The 16,770-nt window shown below is 56.0% G+C and overlaps 1 protein-coding gene and 1 long non-coding RNA gene across 3 annotated transcripts in view; one reads left to right on the top strand and one right to left on the bottom strand.

The window, feature by feature from the left end:
• Positions 1–16,770, top strand: part of LOC145517946 (uncharacterized) — a 233,750-nt gene that overhangs the window by 25,483 nt on the left and 191,497 nt on the right. Inside the window, exons 8-11 of the long non-coding RNA XR_014062431.1 lie at positions 1,735–1,960; positions 5,071–5,182; positions 9,371–9,596; positions 12,710–12,821. This is a non-coding gene — a long non-coding RNA (uncharacterized LOC145517946). The remainder of the gene's footprint in view (positions 1–1,734; positions 1,961–5,070; positions 5,183–9,370; positions 9,597–12,709; positions 12,822–16,770) is intronic.
• LOC145517933 (uncharacterized) lies at positions 14,860–16,644 on the bottom strand. Of its 2 annotated transcripts, XM_081521272.1 has the most exons (3): positions 16,475–16,644; positions 15,763–16,075; positions 14,860–15,512 (listed from the first exon to the last, which is right to left on the bottom strand). In XM_081521272.1, the coding sequence occupies exons 1-3, from the start codon at positions 16,607–16,609 to the stop codon at positions 14,884–14,886; spliced, it is 1,077 nt and encodes a 358-aa protein (XP_081377398.1). In that variant the 5' UTR covers positions 16,610–16,644; the 3' UTR covers positions 14,860–14,883. The 2 variants fall into 2 exon arrangements, 1 of the variants encoding a protein (XP_081377398.1); XR_014062430.1 differs by lacking the exon at positions 16,475–16,644 and having other exon boundaries at positions 14,860–15,506; positions 15,763–15,907.

The raw sequence follows: 16,770 nt of genomic DNA, 5'->3' as shown, positions 1-16,770 counted from the left end.
GGTTCTCGCTGAGGGGGTGGGACATCAGTGCCTGGAGCTGGGGGTCCTGCAGGCACGGAGATCCGATCTGCCCGGTGTGCTGGCCAGTACCCAGCTGGCCTGGTGTCTCTGCGAGGGCAAGTCTCGGTTCTCCATCTGCCCTCGGTGGATTCCTGGGTCCTGCACCTGGAGCCACCACCTCTGTAGGGACAGGTCTGGGAAGTGGAGCCTGGTTCCAGTTGGAGGCCAGTGCTAGAGCTGGGGGAGAAGCAAAGTTTACCCACAGGCCAGCCTTGGCATGTGCGTATCCCGGGACAGAAAGCTTCCAAGAGATTCCCAAAGAATACCCAGCGTCGGATGTCTTTTGGGACTGAAGTGTGCAAGATGGGGGTGGGGGTGTGAGGCCAGCGCTTGCTGCAGGCCCAGCAGCATCTTTCGGGGACTCGTCCCTGTGTAGCTCAGCACCCCCTCCCCACACACTCCCGTGCACCAGCCCCAGCGTCCTCACCTCTGTGCTCTGGCGTGCTGGGCTCCAGGTCCTCCTGCTGCCTCAGAGGCCGGGGTTCTCGGGACTCTGGGTCGGAGCCGGGTGTGCTGAGCTCCGTGGCAGCCTCAGACTGGGCCGCCGGGTGTATCCTGGGCGGTGTCTCGGCAGCAGGCCTTCCCCGCCTCCGCTTCGCCCCCGGTGGGGCTGATGCCTCCGTGGGCACGCTCACCTGGAGCCTGCACTGGGCCTCACGGGCGGGGGGGTGGTGCTCCGACCCCTCCCTCCAGGAGGTGGACGGGGTGTCCCCGTCCTCGGCCTCATCACGTGGGAAGCTCTGCAACGACAGTGACCGTCAGCCAGCCGTGCTGGGAGTTTTCCGAGCTGGGCCTGGCCAGTGGAGCCGCTGCTTCTGCCTGCTCGAACTTCTCTTCCCAGAAGGGTCAGAGACGTGTGTCTGCTCACATCCCCACCCGGGAGGAAAGAGACCCACCTGAGGGTGTGAGGTCAGCCTGGGCGGCCGGCGCTGCCCGCACTCTCCCCATCCCACCCAGCCTGCTCTCCCCTGGGGTGTGGACACAACTTGTCCGCAGGCTTCTGACCCCACATCCGCCTGGGCTTCCTTGAGGGAGACACACCCCGAGAAACCCGCATCCACACACACAGGCAAAGGACCCGGTGTTTCCGGGTGGCATGGGAGAGGTGGCCTGGCCCGGCCTGGGGCTCCCCGTGTTACCTTTCTGTTTCTCCGGGCAAAGGGCCAGAGGCCTCTCGGGGGTGCCCTGAGCCAACGTCGACAGGGTGCCCACGCACACTGCCTGTGAGCTCTCCTGCGGCCCCGGGCTCTGGGCAGGGGCAAACAGCAGAACATCCTGGCAGCAAGTGATCTGGCTGGGGGCTCCTCTCCGCTCTGGAGGCCTGGATACCCGGGTTGCGGGTTCTGTTGGGTTCTGTTGCCGGCAGGTGACATCATTTCCTGGGGTTCGTGCTGAGGTCCCTTCCCCAAAACTTCCCAAGGGAATCTCTGGGTTTCTGACTGCTCGACCACCCCCCTTAGGCCATGTGCAGGCACAGTGACAGCCACACAGCCCAGCCCACAGCCCTGGGGAGGCCTGGGTGCAGCCAGGGCCTGAGCTCCGAGGACCCCGCTGCTCTCAGACCAGGCTCCTTCTTCTCATAAGTGGTGTGGCCCTGGACAAGCATATGCCCCTCAGGGTTTCCCCAGTCTCTCCATCTGCAGAGAGGGGGTCATTCTCCCATCTGTTTCCTAGGTCTGGCGGCCTACGAGCAGCTCCATGCCTTTCCACCTGGGGCCGATATCACGTGGAGCTTGTGCGCTGAGACTTCAGAAAGAAAGACTCCATCCAGGGCTGACACAGCACAGAATGGGGCAGAACGAGGCCTGGATGCGCCGTGGAACCCAGGAAAAGGCACTCCCCCTCCTGACTGTTTTGAGACCCCGCATCCAAGTTGGAGCACCGAAAGGAAGACTCGAAGGTCTCCCTCTCTTATAGAAAAGAGTAGCCAACTTTCTGGTCCTCTGTTTGCATTGAGATTCTGTTCAAGTGTCCCAGCTCGGCTTCTGCGGGTGGCTGAGCTTCTAATGGATCCCTGGGTTCTTGTCTTTTCCTCTCCAAACCTTCCGTCCTTTTCCCCCTTCTGGGGTGGATGGGCGCTGTCATTGCTTCTACCTTCGAGACAGAGTGATGAAAAGTCTGGGCCATCGACTCCTTTCCTCTCTTTGGTTCCGTGTCTCTCTCTGGCTGTGTCCCTCTCTTTTCCTTTCTCGATTCAGACTGTGTCTCCCTCTTTCTCTCTCGTGTGTGGATGGATGGATGCTAGGAATGCACATGTATATGATTAGATGAGGGTTATGTTTTAGGGATAGGTTAGAGGGAGAGAAAGGCTTTAGGTCGGAGTTGGTCATGGGGGAAGGGTCAAGGGTGGTGGTGGTGTTTCTTGGAATCTGAGTGCTGTGCATTCTTCGTCTCTTTCCATATGAACCCCTTCTCAGATACACCACTTGCAAGGAGTCTCTCATGTTCCGTTTCCTATCTTTTGCATTTGTGAATGCTTAGCTTCTCTGTTGTGAAGAGGTTCCATTGGATGGAAACCCATTGGTGTACTTCGTTTCCCTCTTTCCCTTACTTGAAGAGACCCATTTCTACCTCCGCCCAGCAAATGGCAAGGAGACTCTGATGTTAAGGAGCCTTTGACCTACGCTTCTTTCTAGCTATCTCATGACATCAGCCTTTAGGGTGAGGGTTTTCCCCGATATTGAGGTGGTGTGAGATCAAAACCAATAGCGTTCTTCAGATGTAGCTGTCTGGTTTTCCCATGGACATTGATTGAAGAGGCTTTCTTGTTCCCATTTGGATATTCTCCCCTTCTGTGTCAGAGACGAGTTGACCATGGATGCCGGGGTTTGTTTCTGGACCCTCAACTTTATTCCATCGATCTGGATCTGTGTGTGTTGTTGTATTCCCAATAGCATACTGTCCTGCTGCTGCCGCTGCGGCTAAGTCACTTCAGTCGTGTCTGACTCTGCGCGACCCCATGGCCTGCAGCCTACCAGGCTCCTCTGTCCAGGGCATTTTCCAGGCAAGAGTACTGGAGTGGGTCGCCATCGCCTTCTCCGATACTCTCCTGAGGATCCTAGTTTGCTCGTCTAATTTCCTTTCACACAACCTTGGATGTCCGTATCGGGGCTTTTTCGTCGGATTGTATTGACAATTTAGGCTCTTTTCTGTTTCCGTAACCCCTGTTGCAATTCTTTGTTCGGTGCGAAAATGCATTGGCATTTTGGGAGGAATACCATCGAAGCTGTGGATTGCCTTGTGGGGCTGTGACATCATTTTCCCAATAGGAATTCTTTCAAGCCCTGAGCACAGCTTCTCTTTGCAGCGATTGGTGTGGGCTTGATCTTCCTTCTTCCATCTCTCGCCGTTTTGTGAGAACAGGTCCTTCCTTCCCTTCTGGGTTAGATGGACTCGTGGGTATCACTTCAGTGAATGGCATTGTCAGTGGGGGTGATAATTCCCTTCTCATTGGAAGACTTTGCTGTGAGTATTAGAAATGCAAGTGATTTCTCTTCCCCTTCCTCCCTGTCCATCTCTCAGAGCCACCGGGAAACAGAGGCCTCATCCAGGGTCACACAGGCCCGAGGGAGTGCAACTAGACTGTTGTTTCTTCAGGCCCTCAGTGCTGGACATCATCCGGGATACTCTGTGTGTGTCTTCCTCAGTCTGGTGTCCCTTCAGACCTTTCCCTAGTTTTCACAGGCTTGTTGTGTTGGTGTTCTTTGTCTGTTTGGAGACACATCCTTGAGAAGCTTTGTGTTTCCACTCATTCATCTCGCGATGTATGACCTGTCTTTTGCTTTTGTCATGAGGTCTTTCCCACAGTAGATATCTTTGATTTTGCAAAGTCCACTGTATTCTCTGGGTTGTTTTGTGGACTGCCTTTTAGTTTTGTGTGTGAAGACTCAAAGCACGTGTCCGGTTTCTGCTCATTGTTCTTCTAGATTTGTGACAAGTTTTCATGGAAACTTTGTCTAGGGATAACTGGAAGTGAACTCGGTGTAAGGTGTCAAGTCTCCATCTCCATTCATGTCATGCCCTGCAGTTTCCAATTCCCTGTTCCTGAGTGGTTTTGGAGACCTTGTGGGAAGTCTGGTTGCATCGGAGTTTGCGTTTCCACCTTGAGTAGATTCACACTGTTCTGCCCTCAGGGACACTGTCAAGGGGGAGTGAGGAGCAGCCTGCACTTCCAGCAGTGACCACACGGTGGGGCGAGTGCTGCTCTCCCCTCTGGGAGCCCCAGGCCACAGGCATCCCAGTGAGGAGCCAGCTTTGTGCTCAGCTGAAAGGAGTTAGTCTCTCAGGATCCTCTGAGCCCTTGCCTTTGGATCACCCAGGGTGGGCATTTACTGTGACAGAAAAAAATTGCCCTGAATTCCATGGACGGAAGAGCCTGGCTGTGTAGAGTTCGTGAGTTGCCGTGAATCAGACACAACTGAGGACACAAAAATTCAATAGACTAAAACCCTTTTTGGGGGTGGGGGAAGTGAAAGGGGGTGATGTGGGTTTTTTTGTCTTATATAATAGCCAAGGGAAATCTAGTTTAAACCTAAATTCACATAGATGGGAAAGGTATAGCTCTCCGTCACCCTATTAAAAAAAAAAAAAACTACTTAAATTTTCTGAAAGTTTATTTAGTAGCTTCCTTGAGCAGTTCATTGTGAAGCTTTTTTTTTTTTTCTGTCACATTGGCCTCATTAAAAAGTACGGTTTGCCTTTACTGGATAATTTCGTTCATTGGTTTGTTAGGGAATCTTGGTAATATTTGAGTTTCCTGGGGAGCATGGTCACATGACCTGGCCCTGGCCAATCGGTGCGTTCCACCTCCCTGGCCACTGTGATTGGCTCCGGACTGGGGCAGTGCCCAATCGGGGCCCAGGGTCGGGCCTCACGTTGGAAGCCAGGGGAAGACGAGCTCTCGTCCTGCTGGGGTAGGGGAAGGGGTGGGGCCGGGGGAGGTCAGGCTCCAGCAGTGGGAGGGGCTTGAGGTCCGCCTGCGGCAGTTGGTGACCTTCCTGCTCCCCTCAGGGCAGAGCCGCCGGCCTGAGAATGAGGGCACTGCTGAGCCCAGGGGCTGGGATGGCCCGTTGCTGCTGTGGTCCCAGAGCTCCACCCGAGACCTGAGGGAGGCCGTCTGCCCGTGAGTCCTCTCCCGCTTGTCTGTCAGCTTGTTTGAACCATGCTGGGTTTTCTGCCCAGCTGGCTAAGGGGAGTCCCTGGAAATGCAAGGGTGTGGGTTTTGGCAGACTTCAGGGAAGACATGCCAGATGAGCCTGGGAGACTCCCCCTTAATCTGGATTCAGGAGATATCTCTTCGGGCCAGCTAGTAATTGTAGGATAAGCCTAATGAGTCTTCACAGGATGAAGAGAGTAACGTGCCAAGGTAGCAATCGATGTCCTCATTCGAGAGGATGAAGCTGGTGCTCAGAGAAGGGGGGAACTTGGCCACAGCAAGGAGGTGTGCACCCAGACAGAACCCCCAGATCCGGCCATTTGAGCTCAGGGAGGCCACTGGTGTGGCTTGTCCCTGTGGCAGGGGCCGAGGCACGCAGCCCACCCTGATTCCTGCGGGGGCCTGACTTGGGAAGTGCCATCTGGTAGCTTTGAGACTCACCAAACCAAATTGCACTGGAGAGAGGAAGGACACCTTCCTTCATCCACCCCCCACCCCCGCCGGATTCCCACATACCCTGACCCCTTTCTCTGGATTTCGGAGCCATTTCCCGAGTCCCGCTCATATGACCTCATTCGAAGTGCACTGTGGACGAGCTGCCATCTGCAGCTGCTACCACAGCAGCCAAGGGCTTTAGCTCCCGAGTACCTCCCTTCCTTTGGAACTTGGGGGCCCTCTACTCCCCACTTGCACGCCACAGACCTTTGCTGAGGATTGTGGGGACCCTCACTCAGTTTGCAGCACGTTGTAGCCATCCCTGTCCTCTCAATACCTCCCTTGCAACTCAGCTTGTGAGCTCCTTTGGAGCAGCGTGGCCCACCTGGCTGCAACGGAAGAGACACAGCTGACAGTGAAACAACAGCTTAGATCTGACAGCCGGAAAGCTCTGTCAGAAGGGACCTCCCTCTTCACACCGTAGAGGCTGTAGGAGCCGCCAGGGTTTGGGAACCAGTGCTGGGGCCAAAATGACTCCACAGCTGTTTTCCTTCCTGGGGAGGGTTCTGGCTCGAGTGGGAATGGCTCAAGTCTCCTAAGGTTCTGAAAGCCCACTGTGTGCAGATTCACGGTACACAGAGAGGAGAAGGTGGAGTCCTGCCCTGGAGGTGGGCACAGCTCACGGATGAGCCAGGCAGGCAGGCAGGCAGGCAGGGCATGAGAACACCTGAGCTGCCTTCATGAGTGAATGGTGTGGGGGCAGAGGAAGAGAAGCCGGTCTGCTCCCTCATGTGGTGCCCAGGGCAGGTTGTCCCCAGAGGAAACCCTTACGACGGTGAGGACTATCACTGCTGTTTCCCAAGGGGTTCCGTCGGTGCGTGTCTTCCCCGGAGCGGTCAGGCCGTCTCTAAAGTACACTGGCCATGGGCATTGCCTCTCCTTGGAACTTCCCATGTGTTTCTCGTTTTTATGGAACAGTGATTTTTCTAGAGGGGTTCTGGGCCACAAGGTTGCTGGGTCATTTTCTAGCCTTCTGTCGTGAAGAACGCTTTCCTGGGCGTTGGGGTGGTTTGTTGTTCCAGCTCCCTTTCTTGGCTTCTTTTGGGAGCTGGTGCAACAAGAGGAGCTCAGCCTCTGCCTTCTGGCTGAGATGTCACCCTTCAAACAGCAATGCCTGCCTGGAGATAATGATGGCATTTGCCAAAAGGGCTTCGTTTGGCACATGATATCTTGAAAGGACGTACACCGTCCTTTCAGCTATCAAAGGCTACTTCAAAGGACATAAAAATGAGAACTCTCCAATGGAGTCTTACAGTAGGTGGAGAGTCCGAAAAAAACTCCTTCAGTCATTTCAGTGAGAGGCGTTGATTGGGGACACCAAGAATATAGGAAGGAATGCCGAAAGAAAAGATGAAATTGTGTTCAGGATCGGGGGGAGGGATGAACAGGGCGTGCTTGCCTTGAATCCAGGCTTTGTTGGCGGGTGGGGCATAAAGATGGAAGGGGTCTGCAACTACAAAGTGGTGATGGTAACACAGTATCACCAGAGTGACACAACAGTGTTCCCAAATTGCAACAATGATGAAAAAGTTTACTAATCCCAACTTAACCAACAGAAATACACGAAACCATACAAACAATAAAACATCACCAGAAAGGTGGAAACAAACCAAATGCAAAGCAGTTCAGGGGAAAGGAACTCCATGTCCCCTGGGGGCAGAACGAGTTGCCGGCGTCCACGGTGAGCAGACAGGGATGGAGGCTGCAGAGCCGACCGCTGCCCTGGACGTGGTGTTTCCGGCAAGGGCTCTGGGTCTCTGTCCAGAGCGGGGGCTCGTTCTTCCTGCAGGGGCGGGTGAGTCATCGTCGGCGTCTGGGTGTTGCGCGGGAGCCAGGGCAGGCTCTCCCTGCCGAGGCGGTGACTCCTCCTCTGCCTCGGGTTCTCCTGCCAAAGCCCGAGCAGGTACAGGTGCACGTGGAGGTGGAGGTTCTCGCTGAGGGGGTGGGACATCAGTGCCTGGAGCTGGGGGTCCTGCAGGCACGGAGATCCGATCTGCCCGGTGTGCTGGCCAGTACCCAGCTGGCCTGGTGTCTCTGCGAGGGCAAGTCTCGGTTCTCCACCTGCCCTCGGTGGATTCCTGGGTCCTGCACCTGGAGCCACCACCTCTGTAGGGACAGGTCTGGGAAGTGGAGCCTGGTTCCAGTTGGAGGCCAGTGCTAGAGCTGGGGGAGAAGCAAAGTTTACCCACAGGCCAGCCTTGGCATGTGCGTATCCCGGGACAGAAAGCTTCCAAGAGATTCCCAAAGAATACCCAGCGTCGGATGTCTTTTGGGACTGAAGTGTGCAAGATGGGGGTGGGGGTGTGAGGCCAGCGCTTGCTGCAGGCCCAGCAGCATCTTTCGGGGACTCGTCCCTGTGTAGCTCAGCACCCCCTCCCCACACACTCCCGTGCACCAGCCCCAGCGTCCTCACCTCTGTGCTCTGGCGTGCTGGGCTCCAGGTCCTCCTGCTGCCTCAGAGGCCGGGGTTCTCGGGACTCTGGGTCGGAGCCGGGTGTGCTGAGCTCCGTGGCAGCCTCAGACTGGGCCGCCGGGTGTATCCTGGGCGGTGTCTCGGCAGCAGGCCTTCCCCGCCTCCGCTTCGCCCCCGGTGGGGCTGATGCCTCTGTGGGCACGCTCACCTGGAGCCTGCACTGGGCCTCACGGGCGGGGGGGTGGTGCTCCGACCCCTCCCTCCAGGAGGTGGACGGGGTGTCCCCGTCCTCGGCCTCATCACGTGGGAAGCTCTGCAACGACAGTGACCGTCAGCCAGCCGTGCTGGGAGTTTTCCGAGCTGGGCCTGGCCAGTGGAGCCGCTGCTTCTGCCTGCTCGAACTTCTCTTCCCAGAAGGGTCAGAGACGTGTGTCTGCTCACATCCCCACCCGGGAGGCAAGAGACCCACCTGAGGGTGTGAGGTCAGCCTGGGCGGCCGGCGCTGCCCGCACTCTCCCCATCCCACCCAGCCTGCTCTCCCCTGGGGTGTGGACACAACTTGTCCGCAGGCTTCTGACCCCACATCCGCCTGGGCTTCCTTGAGGGAGACACACCCCGAGAAACCCGCATCCACACACACAGGCAAAGGACCCGGTGTTTCCGGGTGGCATGGGAGAGGTGGCCTGGCCCGGCCTGGGGCTCCCCGTGTTACCTTTCTGTTTCTCCGGGCAAAGGGCCAGAGGCCTCTCGGGGGTGCCCTGAGCCAACGTCGACAGGGTGCCCACGCACACTGCCTGTGAGCTCTCCTGCGGCCCCGGGCTCTGGGCAGGGGCAAACAGCAGAACATCCTGGCAGCAAGTGATCTGGCTGGGGGCTCCTCTCCGCTCTGGAGGCCTGGATACCCGGGTTGCGGGTTCTGTTGGGTTCTGTTGCCGGCAGGTGACATCATTTCCTGGGGTTCGTGCTGAGGTCCCTTCCCCAAAACTTCCCAAGGGAATCTCTGGGTTTCTGACTGCTCGACCACCCCCCTTAGGCCATGTGCAGGCACAGTGACAGCCACACAGCCCAGCCCACAGCCCTGGGGAGGCCTGGGTGCAGCCAGGGCCTGAGCTCCGAGGACCCCGCTGCTCTCAGACCAGGCTCCTTCTTCTCATAAGTGGTGTGGCCCTGGACAAGCATATGCCCCTCAGGGTTTCCCCAGTCTCTCCATCTGCAGAGAGGGGGTCATTCTCCCATCTGTTTCCTAGGTCTGGCGGCCTACGAGCAGCTCCATGCCTTTCCACCTGGGGCCGATATCACGTGGAGCTTGTGCGCTGAGACTTCAGAAAGAAAGACTCCATCCAGGGCTGACACAGCACAGAATGGGGCAGAACGAGGCCTGGATGCGCCGTGGAACCCAGGAAAAGGCACTCCCCCTCCTGACTGTTTTGAGACCCCGCATCCAAGTTGGAGCACCGAAAGGAAGACTCGAAGGTCTCCCTCTCTTATAGAAAAGAGTAGCCAACTTTCTGGTCCTCTGTTTGCATTGAGATTCTGTTCAAGTGTCCCAGCTCGGCTTCTGCGGGTGGCTGAGCTTCTAATGGATCCCTGGGTTCTTGTCTTTTCCTCTCCAAACCTTCCGTCCTTTTCCCCCTTCTGGGGTGGATGGGCGCTGTCATTGCTTCTACCTTCGAGACAGAGTGATGAAAAGTCTGGGCCATCGACTCCTTTCCTCTCTTTGGTTCCGTGTCTCTCTCTGGCTGTGTCCCTCTCTTTTCCTTTCTCGATTCAGACTGTGTCTCCCTCTTTCTCTCTCGTGTGTGGATGGATGGATGCTAGGAATGCACATGTATATGATTAGATGAGGGTTATGTTTTAGGGATAGGTTAGAGGGAGAGAAAGGCTTTAGGTCGGAGTTGGTCATGGGGGAAGGGTCAAGGGTGGTGGTGGTGTTTCTTGGAATCTGAGTGCTGTGCATTCTTCGTCTCTTTCCATATGAACCCCTTCTCAGATACACCACTTGCAAGGAGTCTCTCATGTTCCGTTTCCTATCTTTTGCATTTGTGAATGCTTAGCTTCTCTGTTGTGAAGAGGTTCCATTGGATGGAAACCCATTGGTGTACTTCGTTTCCCTCTTTCCCTTACTTGAAGAGACCCATTTCTACCTCCGCCCAGCAAATGGCAAGGAGACTCTGATGTTAAGGAGCCTTTGACCTACGCTTCTTTCTAGCTATCTCATGACATCAGCCTTTAGGGTGAGGGTTTTCCCCGATATTGAGGTGGTGTGAGATCAAAACCAATAGCGTTCTTCAGATGTAGCTGTCTGGTTTTCCCATGGACATTGATTGAAGAGGCTTTCTTGTTCCCATTTGGATATTCTCCCCTTCTGTGTCAGAGACGAGTTGACCATGGATGCCGGGGTTTGTTTCTGGACCCTCAACTTTATTCCATCGATCTGGATCTGTGTGTGTTGTTGTATTCCCAATAGCATACTGTCCTGCTGCTGCCGCTGCGGCTAAGTCACTTCAGTCGTGTCTGACTCTGCGCGACCCCATGGCCTGCAGCCTACCAGGCTCCTCTGTCCAGGGCATTTTCCAGGCAAGAGTACTGGAGTGGGTCGCCATCGCCTTCTCCGATACTCTCCTGAGGATCCTAGTTTGCTCGTCTAATTTCCTTTCACACAACCTTGGATGTCCGTATCGGGGCTTTTTCGTCGGATTGTATTGACAATTTAGGCTCTTTTCTGTTTCCGTAACCCCTGTTGCAATTCTTTGTTCGGTGCGAAAATGCATTGGCATTTTGGGAGGAATACCATCGAAGCTGTGGATTGCCTTGTGGGGCTGTGACATCATTTTCCCAATAGGAATTCTTTCAAGCCCTGAGCACAGCTTCTCTTTGCAGCGATTGGTGTGGGCTTGATCTTCCTTCTTCCATCTCTCACCGTTTTGTGAGAACAGGTCCTTCCTTCCCTTCTGGGTTAGATGGACTCGTGGGTATCACTTCAGTGAATGGCATTGTCAGTGGGGGTGATAATTCCCTTCTCATTGGAAGACTTTGCTGTGAGTATTAGAAATGCAAGTGATTTCTCTTCCCCTTCCTCCCTGTCCATCTCTCAGAGCCACCGGGAAACAGAGGCCTCATCCAGGGTCACACAGGCCCGAGGGAGTGCAACTAGACTGTTGTTTCTTCAGGCCCTCAGTGCTGGACATCATCCGGGATACTCTGTGTGTGTCTTCCTCAGTCTGCTGTCCCTTCAGACCTTTCCCTAGTTTTCACAGGCTTGTTGTGTTGGTGTTCTTTGTCTGTTTGGAGACACATCCTTGAGAAGCTTTGTGTTTCCACTCATTCATCTCGCGATGTATGACCTGTCTTTTGCTTTTGTCATGAGGTCTTTCCCACAGTAGATATCTTTGATTTTGCAAAGTCCACTGTATTCTCTGGGTTGTTTTGTGGACTGCCTTTTAGTTTTGTGTGTGAAGACTCAAAGCACGTGTCCGGTTTCTGCTCATTGTTCTTCTAGATTTGTGACAAGTTTTCATGGAAACTTTGTCTAGGGATAACTGGAAGTGAACTCGGTGTAAGGTGTCAAGTCTCCATCTCCATTCATGTCATGCCCTGCAGTTTCCAATTCCCTGTTCCTGAGTGGTTTTGGAGACCTTGTGGGAAGTCTGGTTGCATCGGAGTTTGCGTTTCCACCTTGAGTAGATTCACACTGTTCTGCCCTCAGGGACACTGTCAAGGGGGAGTGAGGAGCAGCCTGCACTTCCAGCAGTGACCACACGGTGGGGCGAGTGCTGCTCTCCCCTCTGGGAGCCCCAGGCCACAGGCATCCCAGTGAGGAGCCAGCTTTGTGCTCAGCTGAAAGGAGTTAGTCTCTCAGGATCCTCTGAGCCCTTGCCTTTGGATCACCCAGGGTGGGCATTTACTGTGACAGAAAAAAATTGCCCTGAATTCCATGGACGGAAGAGCCTGGCTGTGTAGAGTTCGTGAGTTGCCGTGAATCAGACACAACTGAGGACACAAAAATTCAATAGACTAAAACCCTTTTTGGGGGTGGGGGAAGTGAAAGGGGGTGATGTGGGTTTTTTTGTCTTATATAATAGCCAAGGGAAATCTAGTTTAAACCTAAATTCACATAGATGGGAAAGGTATAGCTCTCCGTCACCCTATTAAAAAAAAAAAAAAACTACTTAAATTTTCTGAAAGTTTATTTAGTAGCTTCCTTGAGCAGTTCATTGTGAAGCTTTTTTTTTTTTTTTCTGTCACATTGGCCTCATTAAAAAGTACGGTTTGCCTTTACTGGATAATTTCGTTCATTGGTTTGTTAGGGAATCTTGGTAATATTTGAGTTTCCTGGGGAGCATGGTCACATGACCTGGCCCTGGCCAATCGGTGCGTTCCACCTCCCTGGCCACTGTGATTGGCTCCGGACTGGGGCAGTGCCCAATCGGGGCCCAGGGTCGGGCCTCACGTTGGAAGCCAGGGGAAGACGAGCTCTCGTCCTGCTGGGGTAGGGGAAGGGGTGGGGCCGGGGGAGGTCAGGCTCCAGCAGTGGGAGGGGCTTGAGGTCCGCCTGCGGCAGTTGGTGACCTTCCTGCTCCCCTCAGGGCAGAGCCGCCGGCCTGAGAATGAGGGCACTGCTGAGCCCAGGGGCTGGGATGGCCCGTTGCTGCTGTGGTCCCAGAGCTCCACCCGAGACCTGAGGGAGGCCGTCTGCCCGTGAGTCCTCTCCCGCTTGTCTGTCAGCTTGTTTGAACCATGCTGGGTTTTCTGCCCAGCTGGCTAAGGGGAGTCCCTGGAAATGCAAGGGTGTGGGTTTTGGCAGACTTCAGGGAAGACATGCCAGATGAGCCTGGGAGACTCCCCCTTAATCTGGATTCAGGAGATATCTCTTCGGGCCAGCTAGTAATTGTAGGATAAGCCTAATGAGTCTTCACAGGATGAAGAGAGTAACGTGCCAAGGTAGCAATCGATGTCCTCATTCGAGAGGATGAAGCTGGTGCTCAGAGAAGGGGGGAACTTGGCCACAGCAAGGAGGTGTGCACCCAGACAGAACCCCCAGATCCGGCCATTTGAGCTCAGGGAGGCCACTGGTGTGGCTTGTCCCTGTGGCAGGGGCCGAGGCACGCAGCCCACCCTGATTCCTGCGGGGGCCTGACTTGGGAAGTGCCATCTGGTAGCTTTGAGACTCACCAAACCAAATTGCACTGGAGAGAGGAAGGACACCTTCCTTCATCCACCCCCCACCCCCGCCGGATTCCCACATACCCTGACCCCTTTCTCTGGATTTCGGAGCCATTTCCCGAGTCCCGCTCATATGACCTCATTCGAAGTGCACTGTGGACGAGCTGCCATCTGCAGCTGCTACCACAGCAGCCAAGGGCTTTAGCTCCCGAGTACCTCCCTTCCTTTGGAACTTGGGGGCCCTCTACTCCCCACTTGCACGCCACAGACCTTTGCTGAGGATTGTGGGGACCCTCACTCAGTTTGCAGCACGTTGTAGCCATCCCTGTCCTCTCAATACCTCCCTTGCAACTCAGCTTGTGAGCTCCTTTGGAGCAGCGTGGCCCACCTGGCTGCAACGGAAGAGACACAGCTGACAGTGAAACAACAGCTTAGATCTGACAGCCGGAAAGCTCTGTCAGAAGGGACCTCCCTCTTCACACCGTAGAGGCTGTAGGAGCCGCCAGGGTTTGGGAACCAGTGCTGGGGCCAAAATGACTCCACAGCTGTTTTCCTTCCTGGGGAGGGTTCTGGCTCGAGTGGGAATGGCTCAAGTCTCCTAAGGTTCTGAAAGCCCACTGTGTGCAGATTCACGGTACACAGAGAGGAGAAGGTGGAGTCCTGCCCTGGAGGTGGGCACAGCTCACGGATGAGCCAGGCAGGCAGGCAGGCAGGCAGGGCATGAGAACACCTGAGCTGCCTTCATGAGTGAATGGTGTGGGGGCAGAGGAAGAGAAGCCGGTCTGCTCCCTCATGTGGTGCCCAGGGCAGGTTGTCCCCAGAGGAAACCCTTACGACGGTGAGGACTATCACTGCTGTTTCCCAAGGGGTTCCGTCGGTGCGTGTCTTCCCCGGAGCGGTCAGGCCGTCTCTAAAGTACACTGGCCATGGGCATTGCCTCTCCTTGGAACTTCCCATGTGTTTCTCGTTTTTATGGAACAGTGATTTTTCTAGAGGGGTTCTGGGCCACAAGGTTGCTGGGTCATTTTCTAGCCTTCTGTCGTGAAGAACGCTTTCCTGGGCGTTGGGGTGGTTTGTTGTTCCAGCTCCCTTTCTTGGCTTCTTTTGGGAGCTGGTGCAACAAGAGGAGCTCAGCCTCTGCCTTCTGGCTGAGATGTCACCCTTCAAACAGCAATGCCTGCCTGGAGATAATGATGGCATTTGCCAAAAGGGCTTCGTTTGGCACATGATATCTTGAAAGGACGTACACCGTCCTTTCAGCTATCAAAGGCTACTTCAAAGGACATAAAAATGAGAACTCTCCAATGGAGTCTTACAGTAGGTGGAGAGTCCGAAAAAAACTCCTTCAGTCATTTCAGTGAGAGGCGTTGATTGGGGACACCAAGAATATAGGAAGGAATGCCGAAAGAAAAGATGAAATTGTGTTCAGGATCGGGGGGAGGGATGAACAGGGCGTGCTTGCCTTGAATCCAGGCTTTGTTGGCGGGTGGGGCATAAAGATGGAAGGGGTCTGCAACTACAAAGTGGTGATGGTAACACAGTATCACCAGAGTGACACAACAGTGTTCCCAAATTGCAACAATGATGAAAAAGTTTACTAATCCCAACTTAACCAACAGAAATACACGAAACCATACAAACAATAAAACATCACCAGAAAGGTGGAAACAAACCAAATGCAAAGCAGTTCAGGGGAAAGGAACTCCATGTCCCCTGGGGGCAGAACGAGTTGCCGGCGTCCACGGTGAGCAGACAGGGATGGAGGCTGCAGAGCCGACCGCTGCCCTGGACGTGGTGTTTCCGGCAAGGGCTCTGGGTCTCTGTCCAGAGCGGGGGCTCGTTCTTCCTGCAGGGGCGGGTGAGTCATCGTCGGCGTCTGGGTGTTGCGCGGGAGCCAGGGCAGGCTCTCCCTGCCGAGGCGGTGACTCCTCCTCTGCCTCGGGTTCTCCTGCCAAAGCCCGAGCAGGTACAGGTGCACGTGGAGGTGGAGGTTCTCGCTGAGGGGGTGGGACATCAGTGCCTGGAGCTGGGGGTCCTGCAGGCACGGAGATCCGATCTGCCCGGTGTGCTGGCCAGTACCCAGCTGGCCTGGTGTCTCTGCGAGGGCAAGTCTCGGTTCTCCATCTGCCCTCGGTGGATCCCTGGGTCCTGCACCTGGAGCCACCACCTCTGTAGGGACAGGTCTGGGAAGTGGAGCCTGGTTCCAGTTGGAGGCCAGTGCTAGAGCTGGGGGAGAAGCAAAGTTTACCCACAGGCCAGCCTTGGCATGTGCGTATCCCGGGACAGAAAGCTTCCAAGAGATTCCCAAAGAATACCCAGCGTCGGATGTCTTTTGGGACTGAAGTGTGCAAGATGGGGGTGGGGGTGTGAGGCCAGCGCTTGCTGCAGGCCCAGCAGCATCTTTCGGGGACTCGTCCCTGTGTAGCTCAGCACCCCCTCCCCACACACTCCCGTGCACCAGCCCCAGCGTCCTCACCTCTGTGCTCTGGCGTGCTGGGCTCCAGGTCCTCCTGCTGCCTCAGAGGCCGGGGTTCTCGGGACTCTGGGTCGGAGCCGGGTGTGCTGAGCTCCGTGGCAGCCTCAGACTGGGCCGCCGGGTGTATCCTGGGCGGTGTCTCGGCAGCAGGCCTTCCCCGCCTCCGCTTCGCCCCCGGTGGGGCTGATGCCTCCGTGGGCACGCTCACCTGGAGCCTGCACTGGGCCTCACGGGCGGGGGGGTGGTGCTCCGACCCCTCCCTCCAGGAGGTGGACGGGGTGTCCCCGTCCTCGGCCTCATCACGTGGGAAGCTCTGCAACGACAGTGACCGTCAGCCAGCCGTGCTGGGAGTTTTCCGAGCTGGGCCTGGCCAGTGGAGCCGCTGCTTCTGCCTGCTCGAACTTCTCTTCCCAGAAGGGTCAGAGACGTGTGTCTGCTCACATCCCCACCCGGGAGGAAAGAGACCCACCTGAGGGTGTGAGGTCAGCCTGGGCGGCCGGCGCTGCCCGCACTCTCCCCATCCCACCCAGCCTGCTCTCCCCTGGGGTGTGGACACAACTTGTCCGCAGGCTTCTGACCCCACATCCGCCTGGGCTTCCTTGAGGGAGACACACCCCGAGAAACCCGCATCCACACACACAGGCAAAGGACCCGGTGTTTCCGGGTGGCATGGGAGAGGTGGCCTGGCCCGGCCTGGGGCTCCCCGTGTTACCTTTCTGTTTCTCCGGGCAAAGGGCCAGAGGCCTCTCGGGGGTGCCCTGAGCCAACGTCGACAGGGTGCCCACGCACACTGCCTGTGAGCTCTCCTGCGGCCCCGGGCTCTGGGCAGGGGCAAACAGCAGAACATCCTGGCAGCAAGTGATCTGGCTGGGGGCTCCTCTCCGCTCTGGAGGCCTGGATACCCGGGTTGCGGGTTCTGTTGGGTTCTGTTGCCGGCAGGTGACATCATTTCCTGGGGTTCGTGCTGAGGTCCCTTCCCCAAAACTTCCCAAGGGAATCTCTGGGTTT

This window comes from Giraffa tippelskirchi, chromosome 8 (genome assembly GCF_054371585.1).
Source record: "Giraffa tippelskirchi isolate mGirTip1 chromosome 8, T2T-mGirTip1v1.2.pri, whole genome shotgun sequence".
Lineage (NCBI taxonomy): Eukaryota > Metazoa > Chordata > Mammalia > Artiodactyla > Giraffidae > Giraffa > Giraffa tippelskirchi.
Note: the sequence above shows the minus strand (reverse complement) of the source record. Positions and strands in the feature narration are given on the sequence as shown.